A 23,835-nucleotide genomic window follows, 5' to 3' on the forward strand; every position below is an offset into this window, starting at 1 on the left:
AGATCCCCAAAACACTTAAAATGAATAGTATTTTCCATTTTCATATGAGAGAATATACAGATTTCTTGAAAAATGATTTTAAAAAAACCCAAATATTGTTTAAAAAAAGAAGATGAGGGCTTCCCCGGTGGCGCAGTGGTTGAGAGTCCGCCTGCCGATGCAGGGGACACGGGTTCGTGCCCCGATCCCGGAAGATCCCACATGCCGCGGAGCGGCTGGGCCCGCGAGCCATGGCCGCGGAGCCTGTGTGTCTGGAGCCTGTGTTCCGCAACGGGAGAGGCCACAGCAGTGAGAGGCCCGTGTACAGCAAAAAAAAAAAAAAAAAAAAAAGAAGATGAGCACATAAAAAAATAGCACAGATCCACCTTCTCTTTTGGAAGGAGAAAGGGAAAGAAGGACACTTAAACTCACGTTTTGGATCTGACCCGTCAGGGCTGCTAAAGCCAGCATCTTTTGCAGAAACCCAAGCAGCAAAACAGTCACTCTCATCCAAAGTAATTGTCAACATCTGTCAAAAGAAAAAAATTGTTAGTGACATTCCATGTGAATACATTCTCCAAATAAGTCTCTAAACCATTACTTATTTGTACTATTTAACTAAAGTGCTAAGCCACAGATTCAGAACCAAAATGTGTTTCTGCATGATTCAATGCAACTACAATTTAATATACTGGGATATGAAAAGGCATTTAAACTGCATAAAATTTTTTCCTTTCATACATAAAAACACAGGACTCTGTAACTAATAATACTTAATTTTGAGCTATATTAGGAATTTTCAACTATCCCAAATCACACAAATATCAATTGCTAACTTACCCCTGTTTTTAAGTCTACTGAGAACCAATTTGGTACATATACCATCTTAAATCTTTTCTTAATTTCATCTTCAAAATCCACTTTGCCCAGATCTTCAACTTTACATGCCTATACATCAAAAATAAAGTATGATAATTATCAATGTTAGGTGGTCAACTGATTTGATTCTGACTTAGCTACTAAAAATTTTACACATTTGCCTAAATATAATGGAGTCTTAAATACATTCCAAAAAGAACATGGTCAAATATTTTTATCTTAAAGCATTTACCATTAAGTAACTACGTCCTATTAAAATTTTAAATTAAAAAACCACAAACTGTTCTTTTTTGGGAAACTGTAACCTAAGTTTGCTCATATTGATATAGTATACCACCACACTTATCAGGAAGCAATGTCAAATGAAGCAAAAAAAATCTTCAAGGAACAAATAACAGTTTCTAAGCACTTTAAGAGAACTGTGAAGCTACCAATACCTTCAGACAACCGCTATAATACAGGCAGCAATTTTAAGTTTCTCTTTCTTGACCATTACAGTCTTTCTTATTCATTCCCTAAGTATCTATGCTCCCCAAAAGTATGTCCTGAACTTCCCCTCGTGCCATGGAGCATTTCCAATCACAGTTCATCTCAATCCTGAACAATATCACAGAATGTTCCCTCTACCTATTCTTCCTAACAGCAAACTGGCTCTTTCCTGAGGGTCCCATCTCATCAGCTGTCTTCTCAAAGGGTGACTCTGCATCTCCTACATCCCATAACTCTCTAATGGCATACAGAGACCATCATTCCACCATCACTATGTAAAAACTCCTATTTCTTTGAGCCCGTATCATTTAGCTGCAGTAAACCGTACCCCTTTTCCTCACAGCCATCTAGCAACCTCTGTGCTCACTCTCCCTCATCTCCCTCATTCAATGGCAACCTGAGCCTGGCTTAATGTCTTAAAACCCATCTTGAGATCTTGCTTGCATCCTGGACAATATGAACATCCACATGGACAACACACAGGACAAGATGGCCTCTCAAATCCTTGACAGTATTCCCACTATAAATACACAGTCATTAATGCTACCTGGAACTTGTTTCCAAAGTCGGTTCTCCACAACATCTTTGTCAAATCTCTACTCTCCTCATACCCCTGACCTTGCTGCCACCACCTCCTTCACTACCCCCAGAACATGACTCTGACCTCTACTTCTCAAAAACAGAGAAGCCTTGACAGAATCCCCTTAACTTTCTGCTACTGTTCTTCCTTGGTGCAAGGAAAAAGGTGTCCCTCCTTGCTGTGCTCTGGATCCCCTCACCTCTTGCTTCTTGGGGACCTTGTACCATCATTTACCTTCTCATGTCTCTACGGGCTTCTCCCCATGAACAGTGAACCACGATCAAATTTCTCCCATCTTAAAAATGCCTAAACACCAAAACAAAACCTTCCCTTGACCTTCTCATGCCTAAATCTTCTCCAGCTACTGCCTTTCCTGCCCATCTCACCAAAGTCAAATTTCATCTAAGATTGTCTCCCTTCAAATTCTGTTTCTTCACCTCCCAAACACTATTCAACCCACTCTATCTGGCTTTTGCCCTTAGGTCTCCCTAGAAACTGCTCTCCCCAGACACCATCCTCTTTATTGGCTAGATCCATGTGCACGTTCCATTCCACTGTCTCACACAAACTCTCAGCAGGCCAATGCAGCTAACCACAAGCTCCTTTCTGAAACGCTTAATTACTCCTTGAGCTCTTCGTTTTCTTACCCCTTTTTATTACACACCTTTGTGGCTTCCTCTTTTTCTAAAAATTATTGAAAGGGAGGTGACTTGGTTTCTTCTATTTTCAGTATAGATGTATCCCTTAGAAACTCTGACCTTTCTCATGGCTCCAATTATAATCCACAGCTGAAGACGGCTGAACCAATTTCTCCAGCCCAGTTCTTTCATGCGTGCATTAGGTTGTATAGCTCTCTGCCCAGCAAACACCTCTACCCAGATATCTCACATAAATTCAAATCTGTTGTCTTTCTCAGCATGTCCCTTTCACCCAACAATGCTTTCTCCTCTTATGTTCCCTATATCACTTACACTCACCAAACTAATCCCGGAACCTAGGACTAATCTCTGCTCCTTCCTTTTCTTCATACTCCCTTTTATTCTAGCATCACTCTTATCTATAGGCTTAAATATCTTTCTAATCATTCTGGTTTTTTTCCCCTTGTTCCCACCCCACTCCAGAGGAATATCTGATATTTAGCCTGTATTAGTACAACAGCCTCCTAACTATTATGTGTCAGTCACTACAGTAAATACTTCTCAAACACCCCCTTAACATTACCAAGAAATATGGACCATCCAGATTTTAGGAATAAAGACAAAGGTAAGCATATTCTGGAGATCACTTGGCTAGTAGCTGGCACAGCCAAGGTCAGAATGCAGCTCTAACTCTGAGCCTATGGTCCTAAATACTCCTGACTTCCATATTTCTGTATAATGCCATGTCTATTTGGCCTGATCACTTGATCTTAAAACCTCAAGGTCTAGTGTCTGGATATGGGAAGCTGCCAGGGACACAAAAATGCCAATGATGGTGCATGCCAGCTGAGCGCCCCATCTAAGTAGAACTACCTCCCATTCAGACAGCAGGACTCTACTCAGACTTCAGCTAATTAGACCAAGAGAGGACATCAGACTCACAGGCAGAAAATCAAAGGGGAACGGGCTTGATTTGACTTTGTTAGATATTCTGGAGAACATCAGATGCTGCGCAGCATGAGGTAAAGCCTAGGCACAGGGCAGAGCTGGGGCCACATTAGTGGTGAAGCAGCCAAATTCCTACTGATGAGGTCCTTAGGGCTACTCTGGATCCTCTCTGTCTTCACAGAACCCCTCTCTGAAACAAACGTGAGTTTCTGGTCTCTACTGTAGGAAAAAAACCAATCGGAATTTTTGGAGCCTACTGCAATTAAATTTTCCACTCAACTGAGGTCTCTTGTTCTGAAGCCATGTTCACCAAGCAACTGTTCTGTAATGTGATTTCCCACAGAGCTGCGCCACAGTGGGGGAATGTGTTAGTCAGGCCAAGGTTTCCATTCAGAGACAGTCCCCTTTTCCGAGAAAGAAATGTGTTTATTCTTTGGATCCAGAAGTTAACTTAAGTGAACCTCTGTTCCTTATAACCAGGAACCTAACCAAAATACCAGATCTTTTCAATTCTTCCTTTAAAATATACCCAATATCTGTCTCTTCTTTTATTTTTGGATCAAACCATCTTATTGAGGGACTCCAGGAGAGGGTGGAAGGCCTGGAGGACAATGAGATCTGATGTCTTTGGCCTGGCCAAGATCTCTCCAAGGCTTCAGAGTGGTCAAAAGTCATCCATCTCTTTCTTTAGATTCCCAAGTCATTATGCTTAAGACAACTGACTTCCTGACTTCCAGCTTCTTTCCCATTATACATACTGCTACTGCTCTCAACATAGAGTTTTCCTGCTCTAAAATCATCTACGATTAAGAATCTTTAGGAAGTACCAAAGAAAGGGCAGGTCTGGAGCCTGAAATTCACGACTTTTTGGTAAATGATGTGAATCTCATCTTTCATCCTTACACACCCCTACTACTCTTATACTTACTCTGGTCTCCAGCTATACAAAACTGTTCACCTGGTCCTGAATAAGTATGTTTTGGTTACCTTCCTCTTCTGTGCCTTTGTCATTCACTCCCTCTTCCTAAAATGCCCTCCCATAATCCACCTGCTGGAATCCTTTAAGGCCCTGTTCAAATGATTTCTCCACTGTGAGGTTCTCCTGATTTCTCCAGTTGTAAGTAATCACCCTTGTCCATAAGCTATCTTGTGCTCTGTTGTCCCTCCTACCAGAAGGGATCATGAAATAAAAATTTTCATCATTTGTGACCCTCAGCACAGTTCTTTGCACACAGTATTCATTCATTCCAGAAATTTTATTTTATTTATTTATTTTTTTGCGGTATGCGGGCCTCTCACTGTTGTGGTCTCTCCCGTTGCGGAGCACAGGCTCCGGACGCGCAGGCTCAGCGGCCACGGCTCATGGGCCTAGCCGCTCCGTGGCATGTGGGATCTTCCCAAACCGGGGCACGAACCTGTGTCCCCTGCATCGGCAGGCGGACTCTCAACCACTGTGCCACCAGGGAAGCCCCAGAAATATTTTTTGAACAAATATAACAACAACACTAAGAAGGGACATTTGTCAGGATTCTAAAAGCAAACTTTTCAATCTGTCTATAAATTCTTCAGTGCTATTTATAATGTGGTTGAACAGCTTAATACATCTCAATTATCCAAGGAGTCACTGTAACATGACCCAAAGTAGTAACTGCTGCTCACAGTGATGGCTATAAATCCTAAGAAATGGCCAAACTTATCTTGTGTACTCCAGTGGTTCTCAACCCAGGGTGATTTTGCATCCTTCTTCTTCCTTCCTCCCCCTAAACATTTGGCAATATCTAGAGACATTTTTGGTTGTTATAACTGAAGTGGGGGATAGGGATGAAGGTGGTTACTGGCATCTTCTGGGTAGAGGCTAAGGGATGCTCCTAAACATCCTACAATGCACAGGACAGATCCTACCCCCCCCGCCCCCCCCCCCCAAAATGTCAACAGTTTCAAGGACGAGGGACTCTGATGTTTTCATTTTAAGGGAAGGCAGCACAATACAGTTTGTAATACACTAAACAGAGAAAACGGTTTCATTCAAATTCTGGGTACTTAAAAAGATAAACTATGGCCTTATCTAATATTCACGTAAGAATATATATATATCCACCCCAAAATAAGGCTGCAATTAAATCTTTATTTATATAATAATTATCTTGGTTATTTTATACACACACACATATAACACATATACACACACAGACTATAATAAAAAATAAAGGGATACATAATCCAATAACCTATATTTAATTACAAAAAGATACTTACCTTTAATACATCCCAATATGCCACATTATTATTGGTATCTTTGGTTAATATATGTCTCTTATCATTAAGAATGTGACACTGAATAATACTAGCACCCCCTAAAGGAAAAAAATCCACACAATTAGGAAAACAATCCTACATTTAAATTCACAGTACAGCAATAATGTTAACGGGCATGTATTGTAACAGAATGTAAATCATACTAGCCCCCAGAAAGGAGAAGGTAAATCAGAAGACCATATAGTTATATCTAAGGCAATTTAAGGCTAACCAAAGAAAAACTGTCTGATTTTAATAACACATTAAAAGACTCTCCATTCACTTCAAGGGTCTACTAGTGGAAAATTATTAAGAGCAAACCCCTTAATATTTTTTTTTACCCACTAGGAAAAGTCCACATGATGACAGGAAATCTCTGAATTAGTCCTATCTCTCATTAACTCTTGTTTCCTATCTTCCTTCTCCTGAATGGACATTCTATCCTAAAGGTCACAGCACGGACATCTAACTATAGGTAAACACACCATTCAATACTCTAATCCCCTTGAAGTCAGAGCTGTCACTCGCGGTTTTAGCACGCAGAATTCAGGGGCCAGATCTGACCATTCTGGCTTGTGCCAAAAGACAACATTAAATCTTGTATCTTTTACAGAGTGGTTGCTGGCTTTACCAAGTCCATGATTATTCTAATGTTGGGCAAAACGATTAACTCAAGAAAGCTCAATTTTTAAAGTCACTAAAAAGCACTTAAAAATATTTTTCTTCTATTAAAAACAAACCAATATACTATTAGTCTTTTGTTGACATCAGGATTACATTTAAAGGAAGGTCATCTCCTTTATTTTTGTCAATTTCTTAGTAAGTATAATTAACTTCAGTAAAACAGACAATACTTTCCAATATCCTTACTTACCTTTAATAACCTGGTCGGGCTGTGTACAAAGGGGTGTTATAGGATTTGTACAGTCATTGTCATAATCTCCAGAGGCTCTAAAATTATGAATTCCTTTCAATGTCTAAAGGAACAAAATTCATTATTTAATCATTTTATGCCAATTGGTTTAAAGTGGCAAGAAAAACAAAGAACAAAAAAAACCAACAACAAAGAACAAATGAGAAAAACCGGCAATAACAACATCAACCAAAAAATACTTAGTCACAAAATACAATTACCTACCATGATTAAAAAAATACAAAACAAAAATTAAGAAGGGAATGTTGTCTTTTTGGAGAGAAGACTAGGCACTCTTCCAGCTAAAGCTATGTTGATCTCAAATTGGCACAGTGAAATTTAAACAAGTTATATAACATTTTTTTTACAAGTACAGAGAAAGACCACTTGATCTACATATAAACAGGAATAAATGCAAACACTTTCTCTTTTGTTATCCACAAACAGTCTGGTAAGCAAGAAAACTTAAATCTTCTTTAATTAAGACTTAAGAACTAATAGTACTTTTGTGACTTCTCTCTGCTTACTCTTTATTTCTATACCTGTTCTTCATGCTATAAAGAAAAAGGAAATGAATTTGAAAAAACAACTTTCTGCTTTCTCTTACGTTTAGAAAAATAGAATCCTAGAGTTTCCCTGCTGTGTTGGTACTTGGGCTGCCTCTTTTCAAATACAGCTTCATGAGTTCAGAAGCTGTACTACTTTAAAGCTGTACTTTACTAGTTTTATCAGGGAACAGTGCTTATTCTAAGCACATCAAATGTGTACCTTGGCTCCTGACAAAGAAGTCAGAAGCTGCATTTTGACTATGACCTTAATTTTTGTACAATCCTTAGGATCGCACCTGCATTCATAGGGGCTTTCAGATTTTTGTCACTGTCCAAAAGCATGCTGAGAGTCAGGCTCATACTGAGCATTTGCTACTGGTACCTGGGAGGTCCGTGATAACAAACCACATGTTTATAAACGTTTGCCAGATATACAGTGGCTCACTTACCCATTTGTTTACTGTAGACTTCGTTGTTGCAACCCAGATTGCAGGAGGGGGATCAGCTGACCTGTCAAGCTCCATCTGAAATAAAGCACAAAAATATTGCTTTGTGGAATGTTGACTCTTCTGAACTGCCAGGACCAGCTATACACTATTAAATATCAACTCCTTCATTCAACATCTGTATGCTGATGATACCACAGCGTGTGTTAAAAGCTAGGGATGCACAGAAGAATGAGTCTCTTTGCTAAAGGAATTCGTAACCCTATAAAAGTGTAATAGGGGTGACTACTTACCAAAAACAGTGGCTTAAAGTTTTAAGTGTGGTTAATTTAAGGGTTCTAGATGGGTACAGTCAAAAGGATGACTTACCATAACTTTCTGGTTTTGTCACTCCTGTGTTTTGTCTTCATGTTCTTAGTAACAAGGAAATACGTTTTTTTCTTGGAAAATGTTTGTAGCAAAAACCAAAACAACCATTCTAACAACACAGCAAAAGGAAAAGTACCCACATAATGTACCCCCCCACCACTTGCTTAAGGAGTACAACTGTACTTTGTGAACAGTTTACTGTGTCCTCCTATATTTTTAAAATATCATACATATAAAAATACACATATACCCATGTATACATCATGCAAATGGAATGACTCTACATTTGCCCACTATTCTTTCTGCACCAGGAAATTGCAGGTTTTTAGACCTGGGGACAGGGCTGAACCACTAGCAAGTAGGAATCCTCTTCAGTTCAAAGTGATGCTCATTACAACATGGTTATGCCTGTGCTAAACACTTCTAGTCTTTTTCTCCACAGCCAAGAGATCCTGGCAGCTGCGGGACTCGCAGCGCGGTTTCTCCTCCACACGTGACTCTCCCCATCAGTATGCTTCCTGCACACATGCTGTGTCTGTATTTTAGCCTCCACTCTCTTGCTTCTCTAAAGGATTATTGCTTTTGTCCATTAGGCTGTGCCATCTGTTTTAAAGAACTGTAACTGGCCAGTATTATGTGAGCTCTTAGACCACAGGCATCCTCTCAAGTGTCTCATTTGACCTCTATTCCCTTTTTCAGTCCTTCCTCCTATACTGTGGTTTCAGATGTCACTTAGTTTCGAAGACGATGGGTATTTACAATTCTGTTTCCTGCTTTCCTTGTTGTTTTCAGATGATTTCTGAGAGGGGGTGGGGGGGAGTGCTGCCTTTATGCCTCCATTTTAAACCTGGAAATCTCCTCACCGTTGTCTTAATGTGCAATTCTGTGAACATTGGTGAGACTGAACATCTTGTCAATGATGACTGGCCATTTTCTAGACTTCACTTTTAGCAGGTGTCAATATGGATGGCTTCTCAAGTACCCTTTTACCCACCACCCAGGACTATTTTGAGGCAGTGATGGTTTGGAATGTGAACCAGCTTCCGCTCTTCTTCAGGAACACTATTCCACATCCTCCTCTTGAGGCAGTGGACAAATTTCTGCTTTGCTGTCCACTCTCAGATACCTGAACTCCTCATATTCCTCCTCTAAGGACAGGTTAGGAGAGCCAGGAGAGCTCAGGAGCACTTTGGGGCCAGCTCACTAGGATTCGCCAGTGCGAGAGCCATCCATCCCTGATGTATCCATGAAGTCGCCATTTCTTCTATGGGTGACTAACAAGTATCTTTACAACCTCACAGTTGACTTGTGTTTTAATATTGATTTTGCTGTATTTGGCTAGCACATGTAACAATCTTAATCATAAAACTAAAACGTATGACATACCTTGAGAACTGGTGCTTTTTCTTCACAAATTAGCAACCGAATGTCAGGGTTTCTTAGGTCTGTACAATAAATCTTCCTGTCCCTTCCTCCAGAGTACACATGTGTGAAGGTGTCATTGACCTGTAGAGCCCAAACACCTTCATCATGCACTCGGTACGTTGCTATACATCTCTGCTGGCCAAGGGACCAAAGGCGAATTGTCCCATCAGAACTGCCGGAAAGGCACTGAGAACAAAGAAAGCTAAGGTTAGAAACCTGCCAAAAAGTTCCTGCTTTCTTCTGCTTTGCACTTGTCTTCGCTCCTGACTCCACAATGTCAAACACACACCTCTAACAACCTGTATTCCTGACTCTGATAAAGACTTCTGACAAGCATACACCACGGCCTGAAACGACCAAAGGCAACCGTATGGGCTCAAGCAGGGGAACCCTCTGAGCAAAACTTCCTCTGTCCTGTGTACCTGGCCACTTGCTGCATCACCATCCCTTGGGAATATGTTAAAAATGTAAATTCCCCGTTCCCATTCCAGACTTAATGAGGCAGAAACTCTGGTGGGGCTCAGCAATCTGTTTCGACAGGCTCTCCAGGTCATTCTGGTATGCCAAGTTTGACAAGCATTGCACTAGGCAAGGAAGCCTTCTGGAGCCCTGGGTCACACATCTGTTTTGTCCCCCACCTCACAGCTCTGGATTCCTGATGGCCTGCCAGGTCTCCTGGATTCTACTGACAGGAGCCAAAAGCAAAATCCAGGCTTGCCACTCACTCTGTGAGCTTGGATACTTCCTATATGAGCTTCAAGTTCAACATCCATTAATACAAAATGTAGACCCTCAGCATTCAGAGTTAACATTGGCAATTCTGACAATTTCTAAAGGCTCAGGAGTGTCAACTACATAGAAGTTGCAGGTACACAAATCAGGGCTGAGCACACAGTGTGACAGAAACAGGCAGAATCAGCCACCCGACATTCACATTCAGCATGCCTGGTGTTCTCTACTAGTTACTGTGGTGACCTGAGGAAAGGGATAAAAACTTATTTCTTGGGGAAAAAATCACCCTGAGGGGAAAGGAACTGCTGGTGCTGGTGTACGAAATTAAGCAGGCAAAGAGCTTCAAAGAAGAGAAGATAGTTGTGGGCTTGGAGACCTGGACAGTGTTTGAACAGATGAGGCCTTCTGGAATATTAAGGATTTACTGGCCTGCTCTGACTTGAAGGGGCCTTCAGACATGTTTAATTAAACAAACATCATACTAACAGACTCCCCCATAAGCTGTCAGGAGCATCAGTGCTTTAGTCACCAATTCCAACTAGTTCACAAGGGAACCAAGAGACTAACCAATAAAGAAACTGTCAGGAGTAAGGTGGCAAGCAGACCTTCATCATGTGTGTAGGAGCACTGTGGCAGTCTGATGGGGACAAGGCAGGGAGGAGTTCTCCATTCCAGGAAGAGATGCTACTCTGTGGTGGAAAAGCTGTTAGTAAAGCTTTGATCACTCAGATTCTAGACCATGTATCTGCAGGGAATAAGGTCTGACAACTTTAGGAAAAGGAAGGCAAAGATGATGGGTTGAAAGTCCTCACAGGCTGGGTGACTTATAGCAGTAAAGAGATGAGTTCCAAACCCAGAATGCACAGGTGAAAGTGGATGAGGAAACAGAGTATATTAGAGTTCTATATCAACCCTGATATAGAATACAAAATAATCTTTGATGGTAGTCAGTATTCTAAGACTGCTAAAAAGCAGGCTCCCAAATAGACAGCAATCACTTTTAAAGTACTACACAGGCAAACATCTTTGCAGCATTTAGTAGTATGGTTGAAGGATGTGCCCATTTTATAGGAATTCTAGTGCTTGATATCCTATAGGAGCTAGAGGAGTCATCAAAACATTTCCCACTGCCTCCACCCTTCCACTGGATAAAAATGAAGACCCCTTCATTATGAGGTGGCCTCTGGGATTAGGACAGATGCCCCAAATGGTTCTGCTAAGTCAGACTTAGGGGAACAGATTCTATAGCCTGATCAGGTGCTCTGTGCTTCTGCCAATGGACATGAGAGGTACCAGTGTATTGGGGCCAGGCTGCTGTTGACCAACACAAAGTGCTTCTGGGATGGTTGCTTACACACAATTGTAACTGCCAATAGAGAGCAGCCCAGTGAGCAAGTCAGGGGCAAGGAGTGACCTAATGCTCAGAGATAGCCCCGACCCATGAGCTAGGTTCAGCAGGACTTGTATTACCAAGGAAAACCCTGTGAGTGACACACAAGGATGTGACTGACTCAGAGCAAGATGGCAGGTTGTCCCAGATCCTCAAGCAATTGCCTGAGCGAGTACAAGGACTGAAAAGTCAGCTGGCTTGGCCCACGAATGTTGGCACAATCAGAACAACTGCCACGGTGACAGACCTCAGATAGTAAGATTTGCTAAGTATCTTACTATCAATACAACGAAGGAAGTGAGGCAATAGGCTGACATCGATGGGATTCTTTGGCCTATTATACATATCTTATCATAAGTCCCTCACTTACAACGTCAGTAGAGACCCTACATTAGAAGCTTGCATGGCAGCTCTGCAAGATGCAGTATATACTCTGGTCCAGTAACCGATGGTTACTTCTTCCATGTTGCAAGAGTTTGTGAAACAGTATGTAAAGGTTTCTTTTTTCCTCCTCTCTTTTCTCAGTTGAGTAGTTATTACAGATGTTTTCTTGATCAATTCCCTAATGTAAGGATGCCATATTGTTGGTGGCTAAATCTACATTTAGTCTCTCGTTGCCAATAAGGAAAATGGATGAAGGAGGAACTAGAGAAGAAATGGTATCTGCTTAATTATTTACTCTAAGGCTGACAGGCAGCTTTTAAAGTAGTACTACATCACCTTCTCTGCTTTCAGTAAGTGGAACTGACTACAGGTGAAGTGCATTTGTAAGTAAATGTGCTACCTAAATCTTCTTAAGTAAAAGCACATTCATAATTGTCTATATAGGAAACAAGGCATGGAGTGTAGTAGACAGGAGAAGATTTACGAAAGTAGGCCAGGCCCACAGCCCATTTCTGGAAACCATATTGTTTATAGCCTCTAGTTAAGTGCAGTCCCATGGAGACCATATGATCTAGTTCAATCCTGGACAAAGCTAACAGAACTAGGCATGGACAACCATCTCAAGTGTAGTCTGGCAGCTACTGCAACAGTGAGGAGGAGCTAACGGTACTGGGCTTTTTTTGGCCGCGCCTCACGGCTTGTGGGATCTTAGTTCCCTGACCAGGGATTGAATCTGGGCCCTGGCAGTAAAAGCATGGAGTCCTAACCGCTGGGATGCCAGAGAATTCCCCTGTACTGGGCTTTTTAGACTCACATGAAAATGCTGCTATGAAGAAACTCAAGAGCTCTAGAAAATGCCATGGCTTACAGACAAGAATATACTTATTATTTCTACTCTTCTCACCAATTACACTAACTAAATATTATGACTCCCACTTTGCAGATAAGCAAACTAGGGACCAGTAGATTCCTCTCCTCAAGGTCACACAATACTTTAATATCAAGATCCTTCCACATCTCCAAAGACCTCCATGGGAATATTCAAGCTTCTCTGCTTGGTTCTGAAAAAATAATTTCTTTCCTTTGGCTAGTTTTTCAAACCTTCCTTTCACCTCTGGAGACAAAGGCTTCTCTAATTCATGTGTGAGGCAACTTCCATGACATAATTTCCACAGGAGTAACAGACCAATGGTGTTTCTCATCTCATCACATTCATACTCTCCTTCTTCTAAACCAGTCACAATCAATTCCAATGACCCCTGCCCTATGCAAAAAATGGCAGCAGGACATGGTAGAGGTATGTCGTAACATAAAATGGTGCTCAGTTTTTGTTTTTTATTATCTACACTGGTGAAAGATCATTTTTCTACTGCTACAGGACAGAACTGTGATATATAATTCACAAATTATGTGGCCAACAGAGTATTAATACATGTTCAAACATTACCAAAATGTTTTTCTTTGAAATGCTGACTCTAAGTACTATGTTAGATAACTAAATCTATACACTGTATCTACATAGTCAACTGACAAGATTTGCTTGGAAAATAGACCCACTGTGAGGAAATTTTCCATTTACTACACTGCCAGAAAGCATTCAATACCAAAGCTTCCTTCTGCTTTACACAAGGGAACATTTTAAATTATTTCAGCTATACATTATCATAACTGCATATACTCACCTGCATTAAAATTATTCTTAGGAAATCCTTTGTTTGGCCTTTATTTAAAAGTTAGGCAAACAGAAATTTTGAAATGTGGATTACTGTATGTGCAACTGAGTATTTTAAGGATTTAAAAATTAGACCACAGTTTCTAATATGTGTGGCTTTTGGTTCAAACCAACTATGCAACAATATACAAAGTGGGGGAGCTTCTGCTGTATGAAATTTTGACAAGGTCAGTAGGTAAATGTTCATGTGAACTGCATACCTGTGTGCCATCTCTGTTCAACAGCAATGCTTTAACATTATCCGTGTGCCCTTTAAGCTTCATTAGTTTTGCACATGTTCTTGGATCCCATACTCTTAAAACCTGTGAATTTTAACAAAGTATCATACAAATGATGAAATTTAAATAACAGATGACTTTTATAAATCAAATGACAACTATTAAATTCTGAGAGGGAAGTACTACTTCTGCCAATAGACAGTGTCCAAGGCTCCCAACTTTTTTAAGTAGGAGGAAGTCTTTTTAACGTCAAAAAAAGCACAGGCTTCCCCCACTCCACCCTCCGCCTCTGTTACCACACACAACAGTAATTATACAGTTATACTCTTACTTGTTCAAATAAAACCTTATTTTAGTACCCACCAGGCAAAACCGCTGTCTATGTATTTTGTAATTACACAGATCAAATTATTTTGGTTTCTTTACTTTCTAGTGTTAAAATATACCCTTTAAGTTTCCCCTTACCTTCTCAGTGGACCCTGATACAATGATTGTTCCCAGTTGATTCATTGCCAGGCTATAAATGGAATCTTTGTTCCCACTTAAAGAAGAAGCTAGTAAGGATAAATGGAGCTATGTTAAAATCATCAGCTGTTTAATAACTAGTTAGCACAAACTGCAAGTTTAATTATTCAATTTAGAAAATCTTATCTTTATGAGTACTCTAAGGAAAAGAAATCCCTATAATGGAAATAATTCTAAATCATAATATTGTTAACAAAATTTACATCTCTTCTGGATTTGAGCATACACAAGTGCTCAATAAATATTTGCTAAATTGAATTGCACTGCCATTTAAGAAACTATCTGCATAAGTAATGTATTTTCAAAGATGCACATGTGCCAATAAAAATGAAAACTATGGCTAAACTCATTATTTACAAGAAAACACAAATTAAAACAAAAATACAGTTTTCACTTACCAAATAGATAAAAAACAAGGCAATACTTAATTCTCAAAAAATATAGTTAAAATGGCACCCTCATACATTACTTGTGGAATGATAATTTGGTACAACTCTTCTAGAAGGAAATTAGACAATGTGTAGCAAGAATCATATTCATGCCCTTTGATTCAGAACTCAATACCACTGAAGTATGTATATAAAATGGTCTATACAGTATGATTCCAACTGTACAACGAAGAATAAATTTAAACAAACACACTGAGATGCTGTGAGTAAAGGAGTAAATACATGTAAAGTATTTAGAAAAGTAACTGCTTGTATTAAATGCTCAATAAATATTAGCTATTATTATTACCTCCATAATTATAAAAAAAGTATTTGATATCCTCTCTAAACAATTCTAAGCAAGACATATCTGTTGCAGAATCTATAACCACTAAGCCTTGGCTCTGACCTTGGGACAATCCTGCTTTTTTTGCTTCATTCCTTCTTGTTAGTGTCTCTTTCAGGCAGGCCTTACATCTAGAGAGAGCTAAATGATGTATTATGACAGCCCCCAGTAGGGACCAGCTGCTGAATCCCTGAGATTGTGTACAGGTGAAAAATCACGGAAAACAAGGGAAGAATAGTGTTTAGACCTTCACATATTTCCTGAGAAAAAGGGCAAAATAATATTTAAGAAATTATAAACACCAGTCTCCCAACCTACCCTTCTTGGCACACACTAGATTATATTAGAACTGTTATATCAACATGAGTATTCCACAGTCATGACAAATTGGACCTGTTATGTAGGAATCTAGATAGTTCAGGCCCATATCCTGAACACAGACCTTCTAGGCCCGGCTTAGCCGTAAATGTGCTCTCAAGAATCCCTACTGACACCTGGCCTAGAGAACTCTTATTGGTTGGGCCAAGTGTGAGCTGAGTTTCAAGTCTAGACCTGTCTGGATCTGACTGGGTAACTGAGATCTCTTAGTTGATGAGGCATACATGCTACTAACCTGCTGTGAATCTCTCTGAATTGCCTCTAGATGCTAGGTTAGCCTTCCTGAACTCTTCTGCTCAGGAAGAGTTGGCTGGATTCTTTAGGGCTGCTCTGAAAGGGTCCCACAATATTGGCACTAAAAACCTTTCTTTCCTTTGGGTATTTTCCAAGTTGGCCATTAACTCAAAGGCTCTTAGTATATAGTAACACTTTTTTTTTTTTTTTTTGCGGTACATGGGCCTCTCACTGTTGTGGCCTCTCCCGTTGCGGAGCACAGGCTCCGGACACGCAGGCTCAGAGGCCATGGCTCACGGATCCAGCCACTCCGCGGCATGTGGGATCTTCCCAGACCGGGGCACGGACCCGTGTCCCCTGCATCGGCAGGCGGACTCTCAACCACTGCGCCACCAGGGAAGCCCTATAGTAACACTTTTAAACGTCAAAAACTGCCTACTTTTTGCCAGGTAATCACGACCTCCATCAATAATATCTGCCTAGAGTGTGGCTTTGGGCCAGGCACAGCTGGGATATACAAAGTAATAAGACAGGTACTTCTGCCCTGTGGAAGCTTACACTTCAGCTAGGGAGCTAACACATGCACATGTACAAAAATAACCAGGTTACACCTGGAGAAGTTACCATTTTTAGATTGCAGTGAGAAACTGGTTCCTTGTTTAATCATACTCTTGGGGGCTAGAGCGCTGCAGGTAGTACCACTCTCTCGATGCAAACTTATCAAACTTGTTTTATAAACCATTCTTTATTTATGTCAATTTGGATCACTTTCAAAGAAATTTTTTTCAAACACCTTACTTGTGACAGTGTTATTTGAGGCAGTCAATGCTGTTAGAGTATTCACATCCCAAAGGAATATTTGTCGGTCCAACCCAGCCGATGCTACCAGTTCTTTATCCTTGGCATATGCTAAGGCTTTTACATAATCCTGCAACAAAATACACATACTCTGATCTACTCTGTAGATCAATAAGCAAATGAGCCACATGAAGTACTGAGATCTCAGTATTACACTAAAGACATTGAAAATTGTGTTGTTTTACCTTATGTGTCCTTAATGTTGACATGCAAAATCCCTTATGTGCATTCCATACTTTTACTGTTGTATCAGAAGAAGCAGATATTACTAGAAGAGGCAAAGAATTAAACCCCTTAGTAATGTAACTTAACACCATTTTAAAGAATTAACGTAAAACAATGTAACATTGTCTCAAACTTTCACACATGCATACAAAATGTTCATACATAAATATTTGAATATTTATGTATATTGAATATTTATAATATTCCGAACATTAACTCAAACATCTTAATATTCATACACACATACACATATACATATATATCTGAAAGTTCTTTCTAGAACCTATTGTATTTTGTCTCAAATATTTTTTTAGATAGGCAAGACAAACTTTTTTAATGTTTCAGTTGAAGGCACAACTAATCTGATTATGAAAAGTTTCTCTAACACAGATTGCAAAACCAAGAAATGGATCTTACCATAATGAAAACAAAAAGAAATATTAATAAGGTTAAAAGAAGAATACATGTTGTATGAGTCTATTTATATACAATGACAATGCAGGCAAACTAATCAATAGTGCTTATAAGACATGAGAGCAGTTACCTTGGGACAAGGGGTAGTGACTGAAAGGGTGGCATAAGGGGGCTTCTGGTAATATGTTTCTTGATATGGATGTTCACCTTGTGAAATTTTAATGAGCTATACTCTCAAGGTGTGTGTGCTTTTCTGTATGTATGTTATACTTCAATAAAAAGGCTTACATAAAAAAAAGAAAAATATATCAAATTGAATTAAAATCTTCCAGCAGCCCAAAAATTCAAAGAAATACTTACATGTTTTCCCATTACAACAGAGTACAATGTCATTTACCCAATCGGTATGGTGTTCCATAGATGCTATATATGGATCTTGCTGAAATTAAAAGAAAAATCATAAAAATGTCTTTAGTCTATATTAGAGGATAAAATATATCACAAATTATAGATATGTTTATATTCTTCAATTAATGTGACACACTACTCTAAGGTCTTAAAATTGACAACTGAATTCAGAGTAGAATTTTATCAAACAATTGATGCTTCCATATGACAGATATAAACAGAAGTTTTGTTTCAGGACAGTTTTATTACTGATGAAAGTCTAGGTTTCCAGGAAAAATGCTTAATTTTTATGCCCTGAGTTAGTGAAGGCAACAAGATCTGGGCTAGGCACTGTGGGTGACACGAGTGCAATAGGAAGGGGTTCACTAGAAAGGACAGGACATAAACAAATCTGTAGGCTGGGGGGATCTGACTCAGTAGTGGTGAAGGCTCAAAGCAGACAGCAGGGACAGAAAGGAAGCTGATGAGAGTGGTGAGAAGTGTAGCCAGACTGCAGAGGGGGATGCACGCTTCTGCTCTTAGCTTCCTACTGCTGTTTTTACCTGTGAACTAAACATTTTGTCACAGTATCTACAGTCCTTCAGAGAAGAAATGGAAGCCAAGGGCTAAAGGATCATCATTTCAATTCAGTAACTCAAGATTTTTCTATTCTTCTCACTTGGTTTAATCACCAGAAGAGGCCTTTTAAAGAAGAGTATTTGGTTATATCCTACACCTAAGACAGGCAAGTTCAAGATGATTCATGGGCAAAAAGAATAGCTCTCTACAAGTCTAGTTGAGAAATGATGCTATTCAATCTTGTCATAAAAATGAGGACCAGAAAGAGATGTCTGAGGGCAGGATAGGCAGCTTTCTAATTCTTCCAGGCTAGTTCTTGTGTTTTCCTTAATTTGTTTGAAATACTGTAAATTTCCAGGAAAGTGACATTCCAATTCAAATATAAGTTCCAAAAAGCATTTCAGAGCCATAGTTTTCTTACTTTCCATGTTTTTAACATTGGGCCACCACTGTTTCCACTGGTTAAAGAATTCAAAGCCCACTGGACCAAAGTCCATTTAAAGAAACTATCCAGGAACCGTGCAAAGTAGTGGTTCCTTTTCAGATGGAACATCAGACTTGTAGAGCTTGCTAAAAGACACTGACTTTTAAAATGACAAGGTCTAACATCAGGGTTTCAGGGTTAGACTGGGTTCTAACTCTCTGTCATGAACTAGCTACTTAACCATGGGTTTCTCTGAGTCCATTTTCCCACCTATGAAAATGGATCTTAATATCTGCCTTGAAGGATTATTAAAACCATATTGGATACGAAAGTGCTAAGTGTCTGGTACATAGCTAGGAGTTCAAGAAATGCTCCTTCTTCTTCCCTGAATCTTCCTTTCTATGTCATTCACAATACAGGCATTCAAACAAAATACAAAAAGAGCTCCTTTCCATTTGACTGGGGATTTATCTTCACATATCATTAAGTCCTGCTCCTGTTTTCATATTTTTACACCAACTTTATACTATATAATAAGGCCCTATGGGTTTTAAAAAAAATTTTTTTTTATTAGTTTCTGCTTTATAACAAAGTGAATCAGTCATACATATACATCTGTTCCCACATCCCTTCCCTCATGCATCTCCCTCCCTCCCACCCTCCCCATCCCACCCCTCCAGGCGGTCACAAAGCACCGAGCTGATCTCCCTGTGCTCTGCGGCTGCTTCCCACTATCTATCTACCTCACGTTTGGTAGTGTATATATGTCCATGCCTCTCTTTCGCTTTGTCACAGCTTACCCTTCCCCCTCCCCATATCCTCAAGTCCATTCTCAAGTAGGTCTGTGTCTTTATTCCCGTTTTACCCCTAGGTTCTTCATGACATTTTTTAAAAATTCCATATATATGTGTTAGCATACAGTATTTGTCTTTCTCTTTCTGACTTACTTCACTCTGTATGACTGACTCTAGGTCTATCCACCTCATTACAAATAGCTCAGTTTCGTTTCTTTTTATGGCTGAGTAATATTCCATTGTGTATATGTGCCACATCTTCTTTATCCATTCATCCGATGATGGACACTTAGGTTGTTTCCATCTCCAGGCTATTGTGAATAGAGCTGCAATGAACATTTTGGTACATGACTCTTTTTGAATTATGGTTTTCTCAGGGTATATGCCTAGTAGTGGGATTGCTGGGTCATATGGTAGTTCTATTTTTCATTTTTTAAGGAACCTCCATACTGTTCTCCATAGTGGCTGTACCAATCCACATTCCCACCAGCAGTGCAAGAGTGTTCCCTTTTCTCCACACCCTCTCCAGCATTTATTGTTTCTAGATTTCTTGATGATGGCCATTCTGACTGGTGAGAGATGATATCTCATTGTAGTTTTGATTTGCATTTCTCTAATGATTAATGATGTTGAGCATTCTTTCATGTGTTTGTTGGCAGTCTGTATATCTTCTTTGGAGAAATGCTTATTTAGGTCTTCTGCCCATTTTTGGATTGGGTTGTTTGTTTTTTTGCTATTGAGCTGCATGAGATGTTTATAAATTTTGGAGTTAATCCTTTGTCAGTTGCTTCATTTGCAAATATTTTCTCCCATTCTGAGGGTTGTCTTTTTTTTTTTTTTTTTTTTTTTTGCTGTACGCGGGCCTCTCACTGCTGTGGCCTCTCCCGTTGCGGAGCACAGGCTCCGGACACACAGGCCCCGCAGCCATGGCTCGCGGGCCCAGCCGCTCCGCGGCATGTGGGATCCTCCGGGATCGGGGCACGAACCCGTGTCCCCTGCATCGGCAGGCGGACTCTCAACCACTGCGCCACCAGGGAGGCCCCTGAGGGTTGTCTTTTGGTCTTGTTTATGGTTTCCTTTGCTGTGCAAAAGCTTTTAAGTTTCATTAGGTCCCATGTGTTTATTTTTGTCTTTATTTCCATTTCTCTAGGAGGTGGGTCAAAAAGGATCTTGCTGTGATTTATGTCATAGAGTGTTTTGCCTATGTTTTCCTCTAAGAGTTTGATAGTTTCTGGCCTTACATTTAGGTCTTTAATCCATTTTGAGCTTATTTTTGTGTATGGTGTTAGGGAGTGATCTAATCTCATACTTTTACATGTCCCTGTCCAGTTTTCCCAGCACCACTTATTGAAGAGGCTGTCCTTTCTCCACTGTATGTTCCTGCCTCCTTTATCAAAGATAAGTTGACCATATGTGCATGGGTTTATCTCTGGGCTTTCTATCCTGTTCCACTGATCTATCTTTCTGTTTTTGTGCCAGTACCACACTGTCTTGATTACTGTAGCTTTGTAGTATAGTCTGAAGTCAGGGAGCCTGATTCCTCCAGCTCCGTTTTTCGTTCTCAAGATTGCTTTGGCTATTCGGGGTCTTTTGTTTTTCCAAACAAATTTTGAAATTTTTTGTTCTAGTTCTGTGAAAAATGCCAGTGGTAGTTTGATAGGGATTGCATTGAATCTGTAGATTGCTTTGGGTAGTAGAGCCATTTTCACAATATTGATTCTTCCAATCCAGGAGCATGGTATATCTCTCCATCTATTTGTATCATCTTTAATTTCTTTCATCAGTGTCTTATAACTTTCTGCATACAGGTCTTTTGTCTCCTTAGGTAGGTTTATTCCTAGATATTTTATTCTTTTTGTTGCAATGGTAAATGGGAGTGTTTTCTTGATTTCATTTTCAGATTTTTCATCATTAGTGTACAGGAATGCCAGAGATTTCTGTGCATTAATTTTGTATCCTGCTACTTTACCAAATTCATTGATTAGCTCTAGTAGTTTTCTGGTAGCATCTTTAGGATTCTCTATGTATAGTATCATGTCATCTGCAAACAGTGACAGCTTTACTTCTTCTTTTCCAATTTGGATTCCTTTTATTTCCTTTTCTTCTCTGATTGCTGTGGCTAAAACTTCCAAAACTAGGTTGAATAAGAGTGGTGAGAGTGGGCAGCCTTGTCTTGTTCCTGATCTTAGTGCAAATGGTTTCAGTTTTTCACCATTGAGGACAATGTTGGCTGTGGGTTTGTCATATATGGCCTTTATTATGTTGAGGAAAGTTCCCTCTATGCCTACTTTCTGCAGGTTTTTATCATAAATGGGTGTTGAATTTTGTCGAAAGCTTTCTCTGCATCTACTGAGATGATCATATGGTTTTTCTCCTTCAGTTTGTTAATATGGTGTATCACATTGATTGATTTGCATATACTGAAGAATCCTTGCATTCCTGGAACAAACCCCACTTGATCATGGTGTATGATCCTTTTAATGTGCTGTTGCATACTAGCAAACAGAATCCAACAGCACATTAAAAGGCCCTATGGGTTTTGTGGGCACCCTAATCACTTTTAAATGAAGAGATCAAATACTTGTTCAAGGTTAATTATAAATGTAAAAGCATATTCAGTCTTTTTTTAGTAACACTGAAAAGGGATGCAAGAAAGCTTTTTGGGAACATATTTAAAACAGAAAAATAAATTGTTGCAAAGAAGCTCCCTACCAGACAAACCTCTTTGTTCCTTTGCAGCAAAGGGCTCTTATCACAAACCTAGTTTATAGAGTCCCTGCCTTAGCTAAAACACTTCTGAAACTCCCCTGGGGTGTTTTTCTCAGAAGCTTACTGAATTCTAGTTGCAGTGTCTTTATTTATAGAGTGTACCAAATAACTCAGTGCTCAAAGAGATTAAATCTGAAACTGTGAAAGGCACCTTATTAGACAGACCAAAACTTACTGAGTATAGATTTAAAGTATAAACTCAATCCCTGACTTACCTTGTGCTGATTGACACTCCATATTCTTATGATGGAGTCTCGACCTGCCGTGAAAAGTCTGTTTAGTGCTGGGTCCAGCTGCAGGGCATTGACCCCATTTCGGTTGTACTTCTCCACTTCATCTCGAATAACATAGGAAACCTGACAAATATGTCAAGATTGGCTGTTTATGAAGTTACAAAACGTGATAATAAAATGTAGCCTTCTAGTGGCCAATCTGAAATTCAAAATCCCATGTTTTCTAATATAAAACTTATTTCCCAATCTGCTAAAAACTTTATTTTACTCTATAGAGACTGAAGGGCTGAGGAGAGAAGAGTGACATTAATAATAGCCTAGACCAAGATAAGCAAGTTTGAGGCTAAACCACTGCAAATATCTCCTAAATGGACTTTCTCTTCTACCCTTGTTTGTCTTTAATCCATTTTCCACAAAGCAGCTGGATGAATCTTTAAAACATTAATAGAAATATCTTTTAAAAATGTAAATAGGAATATCGCTCCCTGTTCAAAAACCCCTCTGGCTGCTTACTCCACTAGACTCAGAATTGGATCTGGACTCCTCAAGCACCTCTCCTGCCCCTCATCCTTGCTCACTGCTCCCACTCCTTGCACACACTGTGCCTCCAGACGGGCACATGTGCTGGTACCCTCTGTCTAGAAGCTCTTCCTCCCACTCTGTCTGGCTAAGCTCTTCCTCCCACTCTGGCTAATTCCTACTGCAGTCTTTAGATTTCTGTTGAAATGATGCTTCCTCCAAAAGACCTTCTCTGACCTGCTAAGCAAAATGAGGTTTTGCTCTCCAATAACACACTAAACTTTTCTTTCAGAGAACTTTTCCCTACTCTGTTATGGTTGATAACCTCTGTCTGCTCCATGAGAAAACTCAAGAGAATCGACCAAAAGCAATTACAATTAAGAAAACTCAACAAGCTGGCTGGCAGCCAAAAGCAAAACTTTTCTATTCTAATGAAATAACCAGTTAAGATATAACGGGGGAAGGGGACCCTATTTACAATAGCAACAAAAATAAATACCTAGAAATTCATTTTGCAAAGAAGATACATAATCAACAGGACAAGGTACATAAAAGAAAACTTGAATAAAGGAGACATACCATATTAGTACAGGAAGTACTACAGGAAGTAGTACAGGAAGGTAGTACAGGAAGATTCAAAATAAACAATTTTTCTTAACTTTGTGATTTTAACCCAACTGTGGTCAGAGTCTCACTGGATTTCTTTCTAGAAGTTGACAAAATATATACCAATAGTACAATGTTTTGAGGGGACTAC

General features: G+C 39.6%; 1 protein-coding gene across 2 annotated transcripts in view; it reads right to left on the bottom strand.

Moving 5' to 3' along the window:
* WDR48 (WD repeat domain 48) overlaps nt 1–23,835 on the bottom strand; it is a 46,811-nt gene that overhangs the window by 12,276 nt on the left and 10,700 nt on the right. For both annotated transcript variants that reach the window (XM_060110760.1, XM_060110759.1), the window contains exons 2-13: nt 22,542–22,682; nt 17,734–17,812; nt 16,920–17,002; nt 16,675–16,804; nt 14,431–14,519; nt 13,948–14,049; nt 9,471–9,695; nt 7,719–7,793; nt 6,683–6,785; nt 5,770–5,867; nt 820–927; nt 412–508 (exon numbers count right to left, since the gene is read on the bottom strand). In XM_060110760.1, coding sequence (XP_059966743.1) covers nt 412–508; nt 820–927; nt 5,770–5,867; nt 6,683–6,785; nt 7,719–7,793; nt 9,471–9,695; nt 13,948–14,049; nt 14,431–14,519; nt 16,675–16,804; nt 16,920–17,002; nt 17,734–17,812; nt 22,542–22,682 — 1,330 coding nt within the window. The remainder of the gene's footprint in view (nt 1–411; nt 509–819; nt 928–5,769; nt 5,868–6,682; nt 6,786–7,718; nt 7,794–9,470; nt 9,696–13,947; nt 14,050–14,430; nt 14,520–16,674; nt 16,805–16,919; nt 17,003–17,733; nt 17,813–22,541; nt 22,683–23,835) is intronic.

This window comes from Mesoplodon densirostris, chromosome 10 (assembly GCF_025265405.1).
Source record: "Mesoplodon densirostris isolate mMesDen1 chromosome 10, mMesDen1 primary haplotype, whole genome shotgun sequence".
Lineage (NCBI taxonomy): Eukaryota > Metazoa > Chordata > Mammalia > Artiodactyla > Ziphiidae > Mesoplodon > Mesoplodon densirostris.